General features: G+C 37.3%; 1 protein-coding gene and 2 long non-coding RNA genes across 7 annotated transcripts; 1 reads left to right on the top strand and 2 right to left on the bottom strand.

Moving 5' to 3' along the window:
* Positions 1-4,299: 4,299 nt before the first annotated feature.
* Positions 4,300-4,806, bottom strand: LOC136261400 (uncharacterized). Its single transcript, XR_010703883.1, has 2 exons — positions 4,770-4,806; positions 4,300-4,469 (listed from the first exon to the last, which is right to left on the bottom strand). It is a non-coding gene; the product is annotated as an uncharacterized lncRNA (long non-coding RNA).
* Positions 4,807-8,166: 3,360 nt separating this feature from the next.
* On the top strand, positions 8,167-9,882 carry LOC136261399 (uncharacterized). Of its 3 annotated transcripts, none has more exons than XR_010703882.1 (9): positions 8,167-8,510; positions 8,562-8,699; positions 8,747-8,856; positions 9,085-9,136; positions 9,200-9,268; positions 9,322-9,358; positions 9,417-9,545; positions 9,602-9,639; positions 9,691-9,882. It is a non-coding gene; the product is annotated as an uncharacterized lncRNA (long non-coding RNA). The 3 variants fall into 3 exon arrangements; XR_010703880.1 differs by having other exon boundaries at positions 8,171-8,510; positions 9,317-9,358; XR_010703881.1 differs by lacking the exon at positions 9,085-9,136 and having other exon boundaries at positions 8,171-8,510; positions 9,317-9,358.
* Positions 9,883-12,119: 2,237 nt separating this feature from the next.
* On the bottom strand, positions 12,120-14,230 carry LOC136261393 (transcription factor ETV6-like). 3 transcript variants are annotated; one of them, XM_066055398.1, is made up of 8 exons: positions 14,096-14,230; positions 13,852-13,958; positions 13,729-13,789; positions 13,402-13,611; positions 13,165-13,275; positions 12,779-13,108; positions 12,650-12,715; positions 12,120-12,590 (listed from the first exon to the last, which is right to left on the bottom strand). In XM_066055398.1, exons 2-8 carry the CDS (start codon positions 13,954-13,956, stop codon positions 12,301-12,303), a joined length of 1,173 nt encoding a protein of 390 aa, XP_065911470.1. In that variant the 5' UTR covers positions 13,957-13,958; positions 14,096-14,230; the 3' UTR covers positions 12,120-12,300. The 3 variants fall into 3 exon arrangements, with proteins under 3 accessions (XP_065911470.1, XP_065911471.1, XP_065911469.1); XM_066055399.1 differs by having other exon boundaries at positions 14,092-14,217; XM_066055397.1 differs by lacking the exon at positions 14,096-14,230 and having other exon boundaries at positions 13,852-13,980.
* Positions 14,231-23,315: the final 9,085 nt, after the last annotated feature.

Genomic DNA, 23,315 nt, shown 5'->3' with positions numbered 1-23,315 from the left:
CCAGACAAAGGAAAATCATACTTCTGGAAACTGCTGCTTTGTAAAAACATCCATCGCAACAGTTTATAGCCTGTATAATATTATAGTGTCTATCTAGTAGCCACAAAGCTAAATTCAGACAGGAATTAGAAATTACTACAAAGCAGGCAATATCCAAAAACTGTTGTGCATTCCCATATAAAATAGTCCGATGATATCATTGTTATTACGCTTGTCCTCAGTTTTGCTTCACACTCATGTAATAACAAAAATATCACCCTCGCAGCAGAATACTACATATAACATATCACACGATACAAAGTGGAGTATACATAAACCTCATCTAGGTGTTTAAATGGAGAGAACCCTTTCTTCCAAAATGCTAAATAATCATTTAACAAATACCCAACATCTCCAAATATATGATCCATAAGAATGTAAGCTAATAAATTACTTCGTATTAGCATGGCGTGAATATCATTGTAAGTGACATAATTATATCCCCTAAATCATAATTACTCTCACTTGCATGATGTTATTACTAGAACACCTTTTTTATAAAGTTGGGTTGTGTGTGGTGTCACATGTTTACAAACTTATATACTAGCTTGTTGAGGTTGAGTCTGACTAGAACTAAAAATAATGCACAGTATATAATTGTATTAAACTGTATGTCATGTTATCAGTAGGGTCACCGAGCCCAGTCCCAGGTCATTAGTACTATATGTGCAGACATTTTAATGCATACAAGCATCAGCAGTACAACCTTTATGGCTACTGTCACAGTCCCATAAATATTGTATGACTTGTATTCTTACTGTGTATCTCTTCTCGAATTATTAACACTAGTCTCATGCGTGCATTATTACAGCAGTTTTTTGTAATCTTTCTGTTTTTAATATGCTTGTGTGTACTTTTAAACTGTCACAATTGAATTCAAACCAATCAGGGCTGAAGATTATTGTTGTAGAATTGTGATAATACAACTGTGCATTATTAAAAAGCTCACCAGAAATACGTCACAGTTTTTAAACAGCTTATACAGCTGGTTTAAATTCACGCATGCGTATTTCAAAACAGCAAGATCACAAAAAAAACCGCTGTACTTTCTATAAACCAAAGTGGTGCTTTATCTATACATAAATACATGTAGTACGAGTGTGATGTGTGTGCAGTGCATGGTTTTGGTATTTGGGCAAATGCACTTGTAGACAGCACTACTAAATGATATAGATAAAATTATATTGCTATAATTGGATATGATTAAGGTTTGCATTCAGTGTCTACATGTATGATTCACAATTTATTGCATCCATTGTAGAGGTGGATGCCAGACGTTTGAGAAGGAGGTTCCACCACCCTGACTGGCCGAGTACAGCCTTTAGTCTAGCTAGCTAGCTATGAGTAAGTGTGATCAAGAGTTCATAATATAGTAGTGGGCCCACTACTATATTATAAATTCTTGGTGTGATCCTGTCCATTGTTTGACACTGATATGAAGTCTCAGTTAACCAAGCAGTTACAATAGTTATGAGAGCTGAAAGTATTATGTGAAAATTATTAAAGGTGCTTGAGAACCAGTTTTGGATGGCTGGCAAGTAATTTGAGTGGACCAAAAAAATTACTGTTCTCTTTAATGATCAACTGATCTTGACTTCAAAAATAATATCAAATGATTCAGCCAACAAGTAGTCAAGCCCTCTCCGGAGTTCCTTGGAACTACCACCTCCTCCCAGATCATCTGCCCTTCCATTGCTAAACACTATTGTATGACAAATGGATTGTATTGTAGTAGTATATGAACAGACTAATTGTATTCTCCAGATAGCTAATGTTGTATATATTCAATTTATATTGTTCTATACAGCATGCATGAATTGTACTGTGCTTGATCGAATTTATCCAATGGTACAAACACAATAACTGGCAGCAAGAATAGGATACCCTTATTTGGTAGATTGGTCCCAATATGGTTGTTGTCAGTGACTAATAAACGTAGAATGTTGATCTTAATGATATGTGACAGTCTACACCAAAGAACATCTCTAAAAGATCTCCATAGATTATTTTCATGCAAGGGTGAGTCAAAATGAGCAACAATGGTGCCTGTGCTCATCATTGCTAAATTACCGAAACCAAATTCCAAATTAGGTACAATCTTGTGATAGAGGTTTAAGACATTTCTTGGCTCTGGAGCATGCTTGTGTCTTCCGAGGAGGTATGAACTTCACCAGTACTTAAATGGTGCCTGGTTTGTGTTTATTACTATTAACTTGCTTGTCTCTCTTGAAGACCCCACAGACTACCATGTTGCTTAGGTGCTATAGGTGTTCCCACTGACCCAGTAATAGCAAAGGAACAGCTTTTGGTCTACAAAGTTTAGAGTTTGCATCTTCCGTATATAGATTGTACATACTTGGAAAGGTTTCATCTGTCCACTAGATATCCTCAACCTTGTTGGTATAAACTGCCTTTATACTAGCAATTGATAATGCAGCCAATATCTACCCATGAGACACAGCCCATTCCACATATAATTTGTGTCCCACATAACTACATTATACTAGACCATAACAACCAGTTCACCTACTGGCATCTCTTTAACTATATGTATACATGTTGTACTTTTGCATGCTTTCTATAATAGAACTGGTAGTTGTATGATTGACTTGACATACTGCCATACAACAGGAAATTTTGACAGAAGGAAATGTTGACAAATCCACGCTACATCAGCTGTGACAAAAAAAATGGCAGCTCCCATGTCAACCTCCATCATTACAAACTTATTATTGGTCGTGACTCAAATTAGGAACATGCAATACACTGACAATTATCAATCAATGTGATTGATAGGTTTATTAATTATTACCCATCAATTTAAAGCTACCATATAGCCTAAATATTTCGAGGGTGAAAATTTTCACTGATTTCGCAGTTTTGGGGGTCACCAGCAAAAATTTTATCCGTGAAATATTTAGACCTCCATATAGTATAATACATTTTGTGAGTGTTTATTTTTAGCAACATTGCTCAACCTCGAAAAATTTTCCCCCCTCAAAATATTTAGGCCATACAGTAATTTTTGCAGTTGGTGTAGCCAGGCTTTCAGCTGTTGTCACTTCAGGCTGCTCCAGTTTCTATACACAGTAAAAACAAAGTAGTGAACGTCACTACTTTATGTAGTGACGTTCACTACTTTTAGATTCACTACAACGTAGTGAATTATCAAAGTAGTGAAGGTCACTACCAATGTAGTGACGTTCACTACATTTTAATTCACTACGTTGTAGTGAAATCATAATGTAGTGACGTTCACTACAAAAAGTAGTGACGTTCACTACATTTTAATTCACTACGTTGTAGTGAAATCATACTGCAGTGACGTTCACTACAAAAAGTAGTGACCTTCACTACATTTTAATTCACTACATTGTAGTGAAATCATAATGTAGTGACGGTCACTACAAAAAGTAGTGACCTTCACTACATTATAAATTTTTACTACACATCAATATAACAGCATGTCAAGAACACTGTTACTGTCAAGAACACTGTTACTGTCAGTAACATTTAACATTGGTATATAAAGGACAGTTTCTGAGGTATCATAACAGACTATAAACCAAAATTGCAGGTTGATAGACTTCTTTAAATAAAATGTTACCTCTGAAAAATGACAACCTTTTTATAACAGTATGGTCACAAAGTGTCCACTAGAAGTATCATCTGCATATTTCACCACAACTATGTAAACTTGCTGTGTATTCACAGTAGTATAGGGTAAATGTAGCAAAACCAAACAAAATATCCGATTGTACATATGTGAGTGTGGGTGTGTGTGTGTGTATGTGATAACACTGGAAAACAGCAGTCATGTATTGTAGCCTCAGATTTTCTATTGGTAGGGACTATACAGTACATTTGATAAATTTCTGATTTGAAGATTAAGATTCCCACCTGAAGCCATTTATTGATGTGAAAAGGATGCTTATAAGAAGATACTATGAGTTTGCACATGAAAGATCACATGACAACCTTTAGAAATTTGCAGGGGATATGGTATGGGATGCTGCTGTCAATGCTAAGGAGCTAGGATTTACTTCACAAAGGACTTTCATTCATTGATTAGGTTCAATATGTACTTCTGCAGGAACGTCAATGAAGTCTTTGCAGACATTCTACTAGGCTGTAGTAAGCCAAGTAAAAAAAGTTTTGACTACTTTTCTGGACATGGGGAAACTAGGCAAATCTGATGTCAAACTGTACTCATAAATTTTAGTATGTAAATGCTATAAATACCTGCATTTATGAAACCACTAAACTTTCACATTCGTGTAATCAAAATGGTAAATGTAAAATATTATATAACATCAACTATACGTACTGTTAAGTTTAACAATGGAAATATACGTATAATGTACATACGTAACAAAAACACATCTTTGACCAGCTTCTGCATCTTTCATCCAGAATTGGGCAGAACGAGTCTGTAAACGAAAAACAATATATCATGTACATGTATCTGGAAACATAGACATTTGTGAAATGTGCCTTGTTCTGTATTTATTAGGGATGAAAAAATTACTCGCTAAGGAAATTCACTCAGACAGTCTTTCTAGAATCCACTCAAACTAGCTCATTATGTCACACGACCATACAAATCCCCTTCTAGCCTGACTTAAAAAACTGTAAACTTCACACTAACGTATTTTAAGGAATATACAGGATTTTACGCTACATAGTATATACTACGTAAATAAACCACATATAGTCTAAAATCATAGTACCTTAACATCTAAGATAATAATGCTGAACATCTGGTTAAATGCAACGTAGCCACCCTGAAGACACATCCTTTGCCAGCTTCTTTCCAAGTTCCAACTTCTTTTTTATCTTTCATCACGCAGTGGCCATTACAGATCTGCAATAGAAAACAATACTTTAAACTGAAAAGATATAATGAAATAATTGCACATATTTTGTGACTTTGCGTATGTGATTGGCTGAGCAAAGACCGGTTATTTTCGCCCATTCCTTGGATTCTATTTTATTGCTTCTCCGTTATCTATAGTAACAAAAGGAGTGGACAAAGAAGAAGACCATTCCAACAATGAAGTGACCATGGTAAACTTAATTTTTACCGCATCACCCATAACTCACATGGCTTCTGATGTATATACATGAAATAAAGATTGTCTTACTCCCCATGAAAAGGCAAATCTGATGGTTTATATAGGTTTTATTGATTCGTGCTTTGTTTCAGTACATAAAAACTAAAACATGCATAATTTTTTATGTAGCATGCATATTTTTATACTCAATACTTTTTTACTACAAAATAGAACCATACAAAAACAGCTGGTTTTCGCTCACTATTATAACTGTGGATAATCGACTCTGCTATATCTGATTACTAGAGATCCATTAGCTACAGTATTAAGTAACTCTTGATACCTCCAAGTTTACCCTTAAAGCTTCTGAGAAAGCTGGTACATGTCTCAGTGACACTATCATTTGGCAGTGTTTCATGTAGGGTTGGTGGTGAGAGTATTCATGGCAGCAGGCAATCACATATTATATGCATAATTCAATTATTTGTGAATGGTTATCGCTATCATACAGAAGTGATCATGGAATTGAATTGAATAAAAGCCGATGGCATATAACAGGTTTAGCATCATCCTGTTTCTTGCAGTATTGAAATGTTAAATATTTGCTCAGCACTTGCATTTACTGGAAGTGATACAATACAGACTGGAAATACGGCTGGTCAAGTATAAAAACAGGGGCAGATCCAGGGAGTTCAAAGGGTTCCATGGAACTTCATTCTGGAAATTCCCCATGCTAAATCCGCCATTGCTTTGGTTCCATTCCAAGAAGCCAAAATGCTCCAAATGGCTCTCTATAAATTCTCTCTTGAAAAGCACCCTAGTGATATGACTATGGTTGACAGTCTCACAGTAAACAATGAAGGTGCAAGATACTCTAATAGAGCATACCAATACTACAAGAACAATGGCTGGTCTCCGTAGTCAAGCGATGAATAGATGTTTGGTTCCCCTTTTACATTGGTCCCATCAGCAGCATATGGAGAATATAGTAATTGTTTAAACAGAATGACTTCAGAATTTACTTCTGGGGGCCGCACAATGTAAGGATTCCACCCATACCCTACTAGAAAGAGTACTACCCCGGCAGCACCCACTCCTTCACAAAAAGAGGAAGGGTCTGGTCACTCTCACTATAGCATTACAGAGTTGCAACTATGGAAGATAATTAAACAATGAGATCACAATGGCAGCAAGAATGGCATGTTTAACAACCATACGAAGTAAGCATAGTTATAGGTTAAACAAACTCAACCAAAAAGCACAACCAAAAAAATAGTTTTTATATTGATTAGGCATCACGAGTACATTAGCTCCAACTACATGGCCCTCTACCTCCATCTTTTGTTCTTTTAAAGAACACCCTATTGTTGACTACAAGCAGCCATTACATCTTCACAAAACATATTACATAATTCCAAGAGCTATTATTAACTCTTGATAGTTCTATAGTATCAATGCATGGTAACTTAAAAAAAAATGTGAATACCAACAACATAATCTGATTGGCATAGCCTGTTTTCTGTAACATGCTACTGATTTGAATACTAGAGTAACCGGACCAGGATGGGCACCGGCACATTATACAGTAACTGAATTAAAATAACTTGACCAGAAATGAAAATCTTCCAGCACTTGCAAAGTCGAGGCTTCATATTCTGGGAATGGCATTACAAGACCAGCGAGCTCTTTAGGATGTCTTTGGAGTGAGCTCCATAAAAAAAGTTATCACAAAATGATCTCAGTAGTATTTCTGACCCTTTAAAGAACTCTTAGATAACAAGGGAAGAACAAAAATTTTGGTCTCAACAGTTATGGTTAATACATTTTTTACCTCTGAAAGAGGAAAACCTGCAAAAAATGGATAAAAATTCTGGGTCCCAAAATGTCCAAAATAGCACATGAATAAATAGTACATGAAATCAGTCAATAGTGAGGACAAACCTTTCCATAAATATTAACTGAGGTCTGGCTGACATTGACCACAGTTGCAGGTCGCACAGTGGACTGGCAGCTAGTATCCTAATTAATGCCTGCACATCCACAAACTTTGGCACAGTCGCAATGTGTCATTGGGTTCAGAAAAGAAAAGAATGCCATAAATTCATTTTCCAGGTCAGTAGTCTGGCCATGCAAGTATATATATATAATAATAATAATAGTGAGAGACTATTGACCCCGGGCCATCAATAAATAATGTCAGTAGCATATAGACCCTTTGCAGGTGAGCTGCTGCCATAGCAACATTCACCATTTTGGAATACAACCTGATTTGCAACCCTGATAGCCAATGTTGGGCAAATTACTTTGTAAAAGTAACTAGTTACATATTACTTGCAACTGAACTATTTAGTTACAGTTACATATTACTCATAAAATAAAGTAACTATAATAATATTACATATTATATTACTTTGTGTCCACAGCCTTAAGCTGTCACGTGTGAAATTACCACTTTATCACGTGACATGATTGCGTTGTTGGAAAACGTGCAAATCTAGGTTTTAAGTAAGAAGCTGGTGAATAAGCTTCATTCAGTAGGCTTCGTTACTTCGTTGTGGCTAGGCATTACTCAGAGGACAATGAACGAGATTAGTAACTTCGTTACTTGTAGTAATAGTATTATGTAATATTACAGTAACTATATTACATAGGTAACGCGTTACATTTGTAAGCAAAGTAACTTGAGTTATATTACTCCTTTTTATAGCGTATTTCGTTATATTACTTAGTTACCACAAAAGTAATAATATTACGTAACGCGTTACTAATGTAACGTGTTACTCCCAACACTGCTGATAGCATAGGGGAGAGTGTACGTTTAACCTACATGGTCAACCTTTGCTGTGGAATGCAGGAGAAGCAGCCCTAGGTATTGTTTTACTCTTATGAAAAGCAATGCTATCAGGTTTGCAAAACTGGTTGTACTCCAAGATGGCGGATGCTGCTATGGCAGCAGCTCACCTGCGAAGGGTCTATAGCCATACCAGGGATGGCGATGACCAGGGTTAGAGCCCTGGTAATCAATCAAAGCACCGGTAATTTTTCAGTGTAAAGTGCTATTAGCCCTGGTAATAACATCTTAAAACCTTCGTAATTATGAAAGGTTGGCCATAGACAGTATATTGTACGTAGAATATACTATCTATGGGCTGGCTAACGCCGATTAATTCAAATGTGTGTTTACAGTTACAGCTTGTTTACTTACGATTTTAAACAGACTAATCAGGAACGGTTGATTACAGACGATAAACACTATAGATCTTCAGATACAGAGTGCATAGCACTAAGCAGTAGCACCAGAGGTAGCACCTCGAGTAGCATCATGTCAAGGAAACTCTAAATAATGCCACATATAATTGATGACGTCATCTACTTGGTAACATCGTTGCTCACTTAGTTACGTGCTGTAGAAGTCGTGTAAGTGGAAGACTAATAATTGTTCTTTTACTTCTGTTTTCTATTGACTAGAGACTGTTTCGTAATTGTGACGTGCGGTCAGGTGGCCGCAGAGTGGACGGTCTCTCGAGTCAACTGAGTAGGCTAAGCAGCTTAGCACTGCGTACCTAGTAGCTGTTGCATTTAGCAAGTGGTTAACAATTCAGAAAAGTAAGTCTTAAATTGTAATTATTTGTTTTACACTTTTGCACACGTAGACTACCCCAGCCTGCAAAGTTGGCTGCCCGCCAATTTTCCGGCGCCGGCACTGTAGTACCAGAGCAGAGAGGTGATGAAGTTTGGGGCTTTCATTTTAATATACCATAAGGTATAGCACATAGTAACTGAATTGAGTGATGGAGTACTGACACTTATGGTGTGACTGGCGGTTGCTTACAAACTGGATTGTCACAGTGTACACTGACGTATTTTAGCTTTCTGACATACCTGAGCTTCACGGTTTTACCACTACTAGCTAATCACTTTTTTTTTGTTTTCTGTATGTATGCATGTTTGTCAGTTTTGTTCTTGTATTTACCTTGCCGTTCCCACACAGATCTTTTACTACAATCTGATTGTGGTTGCATGAGACCGAGGTCGCACATACTGTAAGCTAACTCTACTTATTGTGTTTTCTCATTTATAATAATGATGGTTCTCTCTCCATGCAGTAGCCGATTGATATTCATTGCAGTGGTGTATACCTGTGGGGTACTGCTGTGTGTCTGCAAGTGTTTAAGGTTTGTAGCTTTAAACAACCATTCTGCAGTTAAAATGTTGTTTGGCAGTTTAGGTAATACTGACTTTCCATTGGTAGCAGTTTTAAACAGGTAAATACTTTGGCTTATTACATTGGAGATCGTTTACGATCTTTGTTTCTTGATATAGCGAATACTGCAAGACTAGCAAATGAAACAATTTGCTACCACTATACTGTGGTTACTAATAGGAACTGATCTAACATATCAGATGGTTATACCATGCACCCATCCCTTACGCACAGTTGTGCAATAGTTGGTAAGTGCATATATATGTTTATCTCATATTACGTATCAACAATTATTTTATCACAGCATAAATCATGTACATCTGCTCTATTGTAGCTATGCTGGTAAGATTTATTTAGCTACCATAGTTTGTATTATATTGTTATATCTTGCAGTTCAATGAGAAAACTTGCAATATACACTGCACAGTATCTGATGCATCTTTGCTGCTGCAGAATCTTCTCACAAGAAATTTCTGGACTAACATGTATGCACCTATACAAAAAAACTGACATTTTGTATACATGTATTTTTACTTGTATGCAGTATTGTTTTTAATGGAATTCTATGGTGCATGAATGCATAAACTGGATGCAAATGCGATGTAGTGAAATCACCGCAAATAAGTAGTGACGTTCACTGTAAAACAGTAGTGAAGTTCACTACTAATGGCACTGCAAGTAGTGACGTTCACTACAGTTAGTAGTGACGTTCACTACAGTTGGTAGTGACGTTCACTACTTTTTTGTAGTGACGTTCACTACAAAAAAGTAGTGAACGTCACTACACAAAAATAGTGAGTATTGTGGCAGAGGTTTCACTACTAATTAGTAGTGACGTTCACTACTTTGTTTTTACTGTGTATAGTTTAGGCTTTGATTAGTAGGATCTAGCCCATGCAGGTTTGGCTTGTTAGTGTTTAGCTACAAGCAAAACTCTTTGGCAATAAAAAAAAACATTAGAATTATTATTGTTTTTTAGCTTCTCATCCCTGCACACATCACTTGCCCCATCAACATGTAGCATTGGTGGCTGAATGCATCTATAGACTAAAACACAGTTGCATTCTTGGTCATGTGAGCTATACACATGTAATTCTGCTATAGTGGAACCAGTTAATCAGAAAATGAAGGTACCCGAATAATCTGGACAGTTGGTAATGGTTTGTCATGATGATCAAGATACTTTTGGTTCATTCAAGAAGTCTGAAAACCATACATAAGCCATGCACCAGTTGTGAATTTCATTTATATAACTATAACATGAGTCAGCATTCAAGTACGATGATATCCAATAGAAAAAGATGTTCAAAATCACATCTATATAATTCATGCAGTAAATGTGACAGTATATCTTAAGATTTATTGATGCTTTAAAGCATTAACACAAAACTACTTCACATTCCAACAGCTCCTAGGTCATATCAGAAGCTTATAAGCATCTTTGGCACTTATACACTCCTGGTCATATGCATGCCAGCAACCTCCTTTTTGCTTTTAAAATCTCTGTCTAAGATGAGTATACAATTACAATCTCTCCCAAAGATTTTTCTGCTTGCTTTATTTTGAAACTATAGCAGACTGCATAGTAGTTGTAAGAAAGGCCATGCATGCACATCACTAAGAAATTCACTACATATTAAACTGTCATGTTTAGACCCATTTGTATCAATTTTTGTATTCAGGTTTCATTAAAGAACAACAGATGGAGACTAGAGATAAACAATAATCTAAAATTAAGCAAAATTAAATTTTACAAATATGTGATATAAGTTTTTGCAATTAATATTTTGGATAGAAGCGAGACATTGTAAAGTTGGGAGTTATTTGGGATGAAGGAGTCTTAGAATATTAAAAAAAGGAATCATCTTAGTACAAAGGGGGTTTTGGAAAATAAAAAAGAAAGTGATGGAGAATGAATTTTTTAAATTAATTTTGTCATCAATAGTGAAGAGTACTGTGAAGGAAAGTTATGAAATTTATTGTTTTGGCAGATAGTGATATCGTACCTTTAGCATTAGGGATTTGCAAGAAGTTTTTGGCAAAAAGATTTGTAATGAGTGAGATTTAAAGTCAAAAATCCCGATATCAAGTGATCTAGTTGTGGGTAATTTGAATCTATGTGTCCATGTAGGGGAGGAATGAACCGGTGGTTATGACAAAAACTTCAGTGAAGTGCATCCTTGAAACAAATATTTTACTTCATGCTTACTAAGTGTCAGTTTCACATTACACCCCTAACATTAATGTTGCATGGTTTACTTTAGAAGTCATTAAATTTTAAAAGAGTGTGTCAAACTGCCAATATATAGTCCACTAACTTTTGATCAAATTGACATAGCTTCTCTGGTGATAGAGAACTGTTGATAGGTGTTGAATGGGAGTATAGGAAACCTTTGTACAGATATTCTACCTTACTCAGTATGTTTGCTCTGCATGTACTCCAGTTTTCTTCCTTTTATTTTGAACTCTTGACTTAATTATATAGGTATTCAGTGTCCTCAGCTTTGTAGTGATGTCTGGTGGAAGCAACAACATACAATTGCAAACCTTGTAATTGTACTAAATTTGGCTTCATGATAAATCAAGTACTGTAGACACAGTTATGTGTTCAGTTACTATACAGATAAGACATGATGGCAAAATGATCTCAAGCAAGTCCTGACAGTGCATGTCTTAAACATGAGACAGAAAACTTATGCATCAGCCAGCTCATAAGCTGTAGAGAGGTATGGTGCTATAGCAACACATGTTTAGTCTTTAAAGAGTGCAGCTAGACCCGTCAGTGTGTGTTCTATTAGAGTAACAAGCTTTTCACTCAGTCGTACTTTACAATTACATTTTATTAACATTTTGTCAAAATCACAGAACACAATTGGCAAATATACTGGCTGTACAAATACTGTTGTAAGTGTGACTATAGTTACAATTGTTAAAAAAAATTTGCGATATATAAAAATAATGTGATAAACTGTACAATACAACAACTAGCTATACAGTATAAATTCATTCATCCATGATTTGCTTGTTCATTTTAGCTGTGAACTTATATAATCTTCTTCCTTTGATTTGTTCCAAAATGTTACGACGGTAGTAGTAGCGCATTGCTCTACTCAGTTTCTCATATGACATTGATTCACTGTTACGATGCAGTCCCCAGAGTCTGGCAAATGCCTTAGTATCGTTGATGTAGAAAATACCCTTGCTCTTATCCTTCCATGATAGAATGTGTTGATTGATTGGGTTATTCAGAACCTTTAGGATAAATTCATACAACTGAGCTGTTTTTGGAATACCTATAAATGTGAAACAAGTTAACACACATGATTGTTATAGCTAGTAGTTTATTATTTACCTTCAATTCCTTTGGGATCAACGTTCACACAATTTCTTTTACACCCATTACTTTGTACTGGAGGAACTACATTGAATAGAGAATATATACTTAACCTAACATGCATAATGATAGTTGCTACTGACTTACCATGGGATGGAGGAGGTAATGATGTGCGCTGCAATTTGTAGATTGGAGAATATGTGCTGCAAGTAAATGGATCACAATATGTCCCATCATAGAATGTAGGTGATGCTGGGAAATTTGGCTCTTTCTTGATAGCTATTTCAACATCTTCTACCGGATTACATGTTCCCAAATTAAATCCTCCAGGCCGAGAGTCGAGAGCACCATTGTACGGTGGGGGCAGACTGACGTATGGAAACCATGGAGGAGTTTCAGTAAAGATATGAGGAAAACTTGTTGGAGCAACTGGTACATATGGAGGATGGTCACGATAATTGGTAGGTGGATATTCAACTGCAACAATTGTATAACATAAATTCTATCCAAGTCTTACTATTGTGTCTGCATACCTTCACTGTCGGAAGAATCACAAGGACTGCTACTTGGAGTTAGAGATGTATTCGACCACATTATTTTGTCTTGTTTGAGCCAACTGTTGTAGTCCAGGTAAGATTCAACACCTTTATAGTAAGAAGAAACCATATAACACACAGGAATGAGGAAAGAGAAATCATTAAGGAAACCCACAAAGTGTTATATATTATTACATTAAGGTCCTTGACAAATAAGGAAGTAAACACACTCACGTTTTTGCAAGTCCATTAATTTTTCAGAGATGATTGGACCAAGCTCTGGGTCCCTTTGGAAAAGATCCTCCGCTGAGAGGTAAAGAAGAGACTTTCCATCCATGACAAACAAGTTGATTGTCTGCTGTGATGGATACCGAGACAAAGCCACTTCTTGTACAATACTTTCGATCCATTTAGCAACTTTCTCTTTTGACCACAGTGAAATGTCTGTGCAAAAATAAACTATAATATCTGTGTGCATTTGATATTCGAGCTCATGTGATCTCTGCATCAGTTGTAACTAACAGTGTAGTGAATCAATGTGTGTGTATATACAACACTTACCATCTTCAAACGACTCCTCTTCAGAATCTGGTGGTGATGGCAGAGGAAACTCGTATCTCAGCTAATAGCGTGAAATAGGTATAGTAACTTGCTGCACGTGTAAGGGTACGCATGCGTGCATACCTCCTGAAATGTTGGAATTGAGCATGTTTCGCTTCCTCGCGTCTGCGTCTCTCGGAGAAAGTTACCAACATCTGACAAATAAGTATTATCGTCTTGCACATCCATTTCTGCAAAAATCAACGATATAATTTCGATAAACATTTTTAGCAACCTTTATACAAAGCTACAAGTAATGCAGCTAACCAGCTATAGAATGACCTAGTGATGGCAAACAAGCATGACAAAATAAATCAAACTCACCAACCTTGTAGTGGGTTTCTCCTAAAACCAACGAAGTAACTGATGCGTAGAGAAATTGAAATTACTGTCAACTATCATGTCTTAGCGCAAACAGGGTACAAATACTGCAGAAAGGCGCGCCGCAACAATTCTGAAGAAAAGAGCGCAACAAGTGCGAATCTGACCGGATGTGTGACGTTTTCCGCGGACTATTTCGTTTTTTATAGGATACTATATTATAGCCGTACGGCTTAACCAAAGTTGGCTTCAGCCAAAACCACCACGAAGCCAGTTGATGCAGCCCACGGACAAAAACCATTGAAATCCAAGTCTGGCAGGTTATCATAATTGTTTGCATTTATAGTTGCAATTGGTATGCAACAATCTCACAGTATAAAAGTACAACAGCTACTGATCTTATAGTTTAACACCTATGTTGTTAAATGATGATGTAGCTGATGATTTTACGAAGACCAAATTTTCATGCACAAAAGTAACAAGCAACAACAGCAGCTAGTAGTGTCAGGAGTGGCACATACACCTATAATAGCTGGCTGGTCAATGAGCCAATAAAAAAATAGGGCAATTGAATTCCTTTACAGCTTCTACAGCACCTATACTATTGCATCTGTAAAATTATTTACACAACCCACGGTTACACGAGCTTTCCATTTATGGAACTGCTCCCATGGCGATCATGCTATGGAGCTATTAAACCTGTGTCGCTCTGTTTTGACTTTGTTATGAGTTTGTAAATGGGTCTTATGTGTAGCAGAATTCCATGCCTGAATAAAACACAGTTTCTTTGCCGGCTGTGGTTGTTTATGTGCACATGAGCATATGAATCTGCTAGCAAACAAACACAGGATGTATACTGACTGATGCAGTTCCTGTTTGATAAATATCTCCACTACATAGATCAGTAGTAGCCACTCTACTGTAATGTAGCTGAGATATGGTTGTTGTTATTTGTGGTTGGATGTCAGCTCTAAACAATCATAGATAATTTATTATATAGGTATTATTCTTTGTACCATGGCCAGTTCAGACAGGCTAATGAAATGTATGGAACATACAACAAAGCGTGCACACAGGTACAATAGAAACCATACTGTGTTCTGGAGTAGAAATGTATTGGCCAAACATTGACTAAATGTTTCTACACTTTTTCTGAGTAAATCCCCAAAATCATCAGAGTTGCATATGTGCACATAATGGTGACTATACTGCACACCTGTACACACATATTCGGTAAACGTGCTCAACTATTGCTTGTAAATTGTGCATGGAATGACCATGTGTGTGCTTCAGTTTGCAACATCCTCTGATTATCCCCCTAAACAGATCATCCATGACTATATACAGATCATTACTCAACAAGGCTTATACCATGTGCTGCAGTGTGGTTACACTATCTACCAGTGTGAACCAATTGAACCTGATCATGACCTGCCATTGAAGGAAGTCTACAATGGGTTGCACTGGCACTTGTATACACACCAAATTAAGTCACCTCTTCATATCACTCAAACTGAGATCTTGTATGTAGCTGCTATTTAGGTGGTTTCACTGCATGATACCCTTGTCTGAATTCCCTTGTAACTAAATGCAATTATCTTGGTGGTACACCTATAATGATGTTACGTAGGCTATTCAGTTGCTCAATAATTTCACACATAATTGAGATTTCATTGTGACAATGCAATTTGGTTACTAACAACAACAAAAATCTTTTAACATCAAATGTGATCCCCATGCACCAATCATGATGGTAACTTTACAAATCAATAGGTTTCCGTGAGTTTGCCATAACAGGAATGTTTTTGCGGAAATTGTGATCGTCATAAGGTCACCATGTTGTAGGGACAGACCCATAGCTAATTACATTCACCACTTTCAGTGTTGGTGCTTTTCCAGAATACCATTCTTGGCACTTTTCAAGAATACCCTGTCTAAATGAGGAAAACTGTTCAGTTACTAATATCTACTAAAGGAAGTGCTTTTTAGTCAACAAAATTTAATTTAGTCATGTTTCTGCATAACTCATGAGAGACACACACACTACACCTGAATGTGCATATGATGTGGATTCTCTGAATAAACAAGAGATATCATACCAGTCTGAAACACTATACATGTATTATGAATAGGCAGCCATGCAGGTAATAGTCTGTCATTAGCATATTATGTATCTTAACAACTTATTTCAATAAAATAACAAAGTAATATTTTCTTGCATTCTAAATGCTATATCTATGTGGTAATTGATCTGAATATTTTACAACTTAGTGTAACACTCTATTCACAATCATATGGTTAGATCAGTTGTGATTGCTAGAGATGAACACATCCATGTACTGTGACATGTAATTGACTATAATAATATATTATGTATACTGTGTACTACTAGCTAGTTGTTATCAGCTAAACCATATGTAGGCTATTTACACATATACAATCATTATCACCATTCAGAGGTTACTGCAATCATGCATCCAACTAACTTGTGTTCATTTAATAAGATGTACATGTGGTATCTGGTACGCTAGTATTCAGCTCAGTTTAAGTGTGTGCGCGTGTGTGCGTATGTATGTGAGTGTGTGCTGTGTGCATGTGCATGAGCTACTTTTTGGGTAGATGCCTCAACACCATCTACCACATTGGCCACAATTTATATTAATGAAAGTGACTGGTGTGTGGTAGCGCAAGAAAGAGAACAGTGTAGTCAGTTGTGTGTAACATCCCAGAACCCCCCCAACCCTTCATTATCTGTACCAGTGTATAGCTACAGTTGTTTTGTAACCGATGTATTATAAGAGACCACAGGAAATAGCTAGATATAGGTGTAATAGCACCAGATCTATGCATACCAGGGAACAGCAACAGTATGACAGTTAGACAGTATGATAGTTTTATCCCATCTGCCATCAAACATTTAAGCGACAGGACATGTATAGGTACAAGTGTACTACATCGTGGAAATGGTAGTAGTGTTAATTGATTCTGTTTGCTATACTAACATTAAGACATCATCTGTCAAGGTGGTCTGTAATCATGGTTGTGCATGCATGCATGCATGCATGCATGTGTGTGTGTGTGTGTGTGTGCATGTGCGCGGTTGTGTGGGTGTGTGTGTTTGTGTGTGTGCACGCGCGTGGGTGTGTGTGTTTGTGTGAATGTGTGTGTGTGTGTGTGTGTGTGCACGCGCGTGTGTGTGTGTGTTTGTGTGTGTGTGTGTGTGTGTGTGTGTGCACGCGCGTGTGTGTGTGTGCACGCGCGTGTGTGTGTGTGTTTGTGTGTGTGTGTGTGTGTGTGTGTGTGTGTGTGTGTGTGTGTGTGTGTGTGTGTGTGTGTGTGTGTGTGTGTGTGTGTGTGTGTGTGTGTGTGTGTGTGTGTGTGTGTGTGTGTGTGTGTTCTAAAGCCATTTACCTGCTTTTCATGTAAGTATGTGCTATCAATGAGTGTTACTATTTTAATTTCCTGTGTCTGCTGACTAAATTGTTTTCCATGCCTACTTCACAGACAATCAAGAACTACAAGACCAACTTATACCCAGCCTGCCGTTTCATTCATGCAGTTAGTAATATCAGCATTACATTGTGAGTCTCATTGTGGTGGATCTATCATGTTCTCAAGAAAACAGAATTATTTCTTCAGAAGACCTTCGAGGGCTTTGCGGTGAAAATTGTCATACCAATAGACTATACATATTAGCCATAGTGTGCATGACACTACAACCACAAGCATACTTCTTGAGTATAACTACAGAAGAAATCATAGTAGGAAATTTTCAACGATGTTTCCTCATTGACAATGCATGCTGAACAATTCTTAAGAAAAATTAGCTATACATATATATATACCAATTGTATATGAGTGGGTGATTTGTAGCCTGAGAAGTGGTTTGGCGACTCTATAACTATGCGCATGTAAAACAGTAGAACTATGATTGTTACTACTTACTACTAGCATGGTTGCTGCTGCAAGCTATATCATGATGATCTAATTGCAAGAACTGATTGATGCATATATCCTTTCAGTAATTGATATAGTCACTCATGCATTGTAATGATAGCAGGCAAACAGAACTGTCACTGTGTAGTGAATCATAGTGGAGCACCATGTAACCACTACAATGTCTGTCATGCGCGTACACCTAGCTGAGTGAATTGCTGTAAAACACCAAAGCCTGTGAGATAGCATGTGTTTATTTCTGTCATTTATTTATTCACTCATTGACAAAGCTACCATAGACTCCCAGCTGTTACCATTCTGTGTTTACAATTCGTCACGCACAAGGAAAAGCGGATGCCTGTCTTTCCTGCACAATCTCTAAATACTATTACATTCAGCCTACTCACATTAAATCACTATATGGTTGTAGTTTCCGCAAGCATTCCCTGCAGGGCCCGGGTTCTGGTTAACATTTGTTCAAGATGAAGCTACCTAGGTTGCAGTGGCTCGTATGGAATGTATATTGAGAAATAATTCATTATGCATACTTGTAATATATTATGCATACCATTGATATCTCCATCATTTATTGCTGATTATTAATTTATTACTCACACACACACACACACACACACACACACACACACACACACACACACACACACACACACACACACACACACACACACACACACACACACACACACACACACACACACACACACACACACACACACACACACACACACACACACACACACACATGCACACCGGCACACAAACACACACCACAAAACAGTACAACTAATAGTTGGACTTCACAACACAGTCACTCAGGCTGGGATGTTGCACAAAGACATGCCAGCTTCCGGCTTCGTCACTCTTTATCCACCATGGAATGTTAGTGTACTCTATGTCATACTTCCAATCCTGAGAAGTTTGCAGCACCCCAACAGAGTACAAAAATGGTGAATGTCATACATAAAATGCATGGTGCCTTGGATTTAACACACAAGCTCCAAACTTATGAGGGTACTTTAACTGTCAGTTACTTCAATCATACAAAGCGTAGTACTCATTACACACACACAAACACACAAACACACACAAAGCCTATGGCAGCTGTGCCAAACACAGCTAATGCTGTCCAGTGAACTAGCACTTGGATGCCTGTGCACCACTCAGGTGCTTAAGCCTTGTGCAGGCAAATCCTCCTGGGGCAAGGCTAGAAACCCACAGGAGGGCTGTCCAGGTTTCACGGAAAGAGGTTGAGGAACCCAAAGGTCCACAACGGCCCAAACACCGCTGAGCGAGACAGGTACAGTTAGGCATTTACTTCATCAGTAAACACCAGGTGCCCGTTGATGTTGCAGCTGGGTAGACTGCTTCCCCAGATGACACCAGGTCTATATTTGAGTAGACTGGAACAATGTGAGTAAAGTTTCTTACTCAAGGAAGCAACAACAACAACACCAAATTGGCATGACCAGGCCTCAAACCTGGAACCTTTTGATTAGTTATGACACACATACACGCACGCACGCATGCACACACACACAAATGCACACGCACATGCATGCATCCACATACACACACTGCTTATGCAATGTTCATACTCATAAATTTAAATTTTACAAACCACAATCAGCAAAAAAAAATCCCAAATCTACTAACGAATGTAAACAAAACATGAAGTAGAGGAAGTAGTGGGTGAAATGACATATTTGTGGCTTGACAACAGAAGCCACATTATTACTGAGCTGAGTTCATGGTGTTGATACTTAAGTAAATGAATATTTCACTGCTATTTTCCTTCATGGATGGTGTAAGCTACATGATGGTAAGTTAAGTGACTCATACATACAGACCACTTTGTGTAGGTGAACTGAACATGCTACTTAGTGTATAACTGATATTGCCCAGTCAACACACTGGGCGTGTGGTTTACTCATGTTTTTGATGCTTTGATGCCAATCCTAAATTATCATGATGTTCTACTAGACTATCTATCATATGTATTATGCACATCCATAACCCAAGGGCTATAGCCATGGTGCGTATAACTATTACATTAACAACACGCATTGCATGTGTTAAAATATTATATTACACCAGCTTACAGCAATGATTCACAGATAAATTGGTATGTACAGACATGTGTTGTGTACAACTGGCTGAAGTGATTCCCATATTTGGGTAAGAAACATTTAACATGTGATAACTCAGGAAATAGCAACTATAATTACTCCCTGGCATTTCCACCATAGAAAAGGAGGCAATAGGAAGGATGTAATATAAATAATCTGTCAGTCAGCCAGACATGTACACAAGTCAGATAAGCTTGAAGTATTGTTAACTAATAGGTGGTGGTTACATCATATATGGCTGCTGATTACACGAAATTCATCAAATCATACCTACCAGCTGCAAGATGAGTAATCAGCTCACTTCAGTCACCTTGTATAGAAGTATGTGTGTATCCCTACTGCTGCCCACGTTGCTATTTTTGTAGCTGTATCAAAAAGTGATATTTAGAACCATTGGTGGCTGAATACAACCCTTCAGAGTTATAGACAGACCAAACCAAGAAAACTAGTGAATACAAATCAGTAAAATATAAATTCATCCACTCACTTTGTTATTGGTGGTTGGAAAATAACTAATATATATAATAATGGTCTGCATGTGATATAAACAATGTACATATAAAGCACTTGTGGTGTTAGTCTTGTTCCCAGACCCCACCCACTGCGTTTGAGTAGGGTCTGGTGACATTCACAGGAGTTTTGGGCCCTCTGCCATTTTTCTTTTCTGACCAATCAGACACCTTGTTTCAGGTACAACGCGATTTGATAGGCTGGAACTAGGAAAATGGCCGACTATAGCTATGGATACAAATGCGTAAACAATATGGTGTCAGGCCCAAAAACATAGCGTAAGTCAATAGCGTAAGTCACCAGACCCTACTCAACGCAGTGGATGGGGTCTGGGCACGAGACTATTGTAGTGTGTGAGTGTCCATGTCTCACAATGTTGGTATGGGACTTAAGTGATTACACCTTCATCAACTTGTTGTGAGACGTGGTGCAACCTCTTAAATCTGTTTACCTGCACTGACTAACTTGTAGTATTATGGCAGCAATTGCCTTACCCAGTGTAGTGTACCTAACCAGTAAAATATAAGTGTTCTGTTATTTCATTCCTCCGGAAACCATCTGTTGAATCATTTCAGTAGTGTGACTTAGTGTGGTATTGTTGTACTTTTGTGCTTCTAAATGTAAATCCTCACAACTGTATACAGTTGATGGTTCTGTTTGTATTTCTTATCACATCTTTTGGGAGGCAATGAGGTCTTTAAAATCCCTAAGAGACCTCTGGAGAGGTTCTCTAAAATTATTAGAGACCTCCTATATAGCAGATCATGGGTACGTATCTGCATATCTCTAGTTGAGGTAGTCAACACACAGCACACCTCACTAATGATCACTGATGTGCTGAGTAGCATTGCAGATCTCACAATTGATCACTGATCTGCTATGCCTCCCTCAGGAGGCATCATCTGTTTCACTACAAAACTAGCTATAGTACAATTCAATGTGATAAACTATGATGTGCTACACTGGACCAGAAATGCAGAACTGAATGTACAGAGATGGGCTTGCCAATAAACAATGGTTATATTAATGAATTCACGTAGGCTTGGCTTGTTGTGTAGTCAATAGATAGTAGAAAAGGGCTCACGACACATCCCTTAATATACTCTTGTTAATATCTATCTATGCTTGAATACACTGTGATGTTCTGTTCTAAGTGATAAGCTATCAACAGCCATGCCACATGTATGGCTTGAGTGTACATTCTTGACAGTGTCAGCCAGAAAACATACAATTATTGCAAATGCCAATAGCAGCCAGTATCACTGAAAATCATTCAAGTACATCACCTCTTCTGTTTGTTTTCTTGTGAAATTGAGACGTTACATGTAGTTTACCATATACATGTGACCTGTACAATGCCGTACTATGTGCATCCCTTATAAGGTTGTAAAATTATGCATAAGTTTTGCTTTAAAGTGTACCTGCACGAATGACATTTCTGGGCTGGGGCTAGTACATTAATGAGCTTTTAAATGTGGCAGTATTGCTACAATTAACTTACCACAACAAATAAAATAGTTTTTGTAGTTGAGACAAAAGTTAATACTAGCTGGGAATACACCCAGGATATCCTGCTTCTTGTTAAATTTTCTGTTTCACATTTGATCATCCAGTGTTTACAAACAAATGTCAAATGTAAACATTTACTGTAGCAATATGGCTAGACTTATGTCAAGTTGACACTCTCATAATAATTTTAGTGTCACTACAAAACTGATCACATGTTATCGTATACACCAAAAGTGAGGTGTACATCTATCATGAGTCATCATCTCTATAGGCAATCATATTTCAATGTTAGTGAGTATGCCAATGATCAACACCTAGGATGAACACCCATATAGCCAAACATTCCAAGTCAGTCCTCATGCATAGCGCATGCCAGGATGTATTTATTGTTTCTATCACATTCTGTGACTAAGCAAGTCAGTTATCAAGACTTACAATGCACTTTAGATATGCAATGAATATTGAATTTCCTTATTGTCCACTAATTAAATTGTGCTACCAATAGTCAATAATAAATCTCCTGGTACTATAGTTTTGTTAATAATAAATCATGGTAAGTATTTTTGAAATGCAACAGAATTTTCAGGCCTAAAGACCAGACCTGAATGTGGCTGTATTGAGCTACGTAGCATACATGCAAAAGTACCTATAAAGCCACAAAAACTTATTTAGTTTCTCATCCCCACTCACATTGTTGTTTCTCTTATACCTCATCAAGGATGTTGTGTACCACTAGTGGCTAAGGGAGGCCAATTAGCACATTATATATAGTTGGCCCTACCTTCTAAGAAAATTGAATTTTGAGTAATTTTAGCTAGCTAATTCAACTATCTAGTTAGTAAAAAAATCCACCCTCCCACACTGCTATTTTGAGTAGTGGTGAGTACAGGAGGATGAGAAACTAATATTTAAGTCTATGTGGACTTACTGTGTAAGCAGCTGAAAGTCAGTATTAAAATTACGTTCATTCCTGTAACGCTACTCAAACATTTTTCACCCAAATACAATCAGATTGGTCCACAGAATAGAAACTATAGCAGAAGTCGTATACATGGTCTTTGGTGAAAAATTCCATGAACACTTGTTTAGCATGTCTTTTGATGTTAAGACAATTTACTACGGTTT

Source organism: Dysidea avara, chromosome 7 (genome assembly GCF_963678975.1).
Source record: "Dysidea avara chromosome 7, odDysAvar1.4, whole genome shotgun sequence".
NCBI lineage: Eukaryota > Metazoa > Porifera > Demospongiae > Dictyoceratida > Dysideidae > Dysidea > Dysidea avara.
The sequence above is the reverse complement of the archived record's forward strand: the minus strand, read 5'-3'. Positions and strand labels throughout refer to the sequence as shown.

Coding starts and splice junctions, on each gene's coding strand:
- LOC136261393 (XM_066055398.1), bottom strand. CDS start 13,956: ATGGATGTGCAAGACGATAATACTTATTTGTCAGATGTTGGTAACTTT. Junction 13,276..13,401: donor ATTAATGGACTTGCAAAAAC/GTGAGTGTGTTT, acceptor CTTACTATAAAG/GTGTTGAATCTTACCTGGAC. Junction 12,716..12,778: donor ATTACCTCCTCCATCCCATG/GTAAGTCAGTAG, acceptor TATTCAATGTAG/TTCCTCCAGTACAAAGTAAT.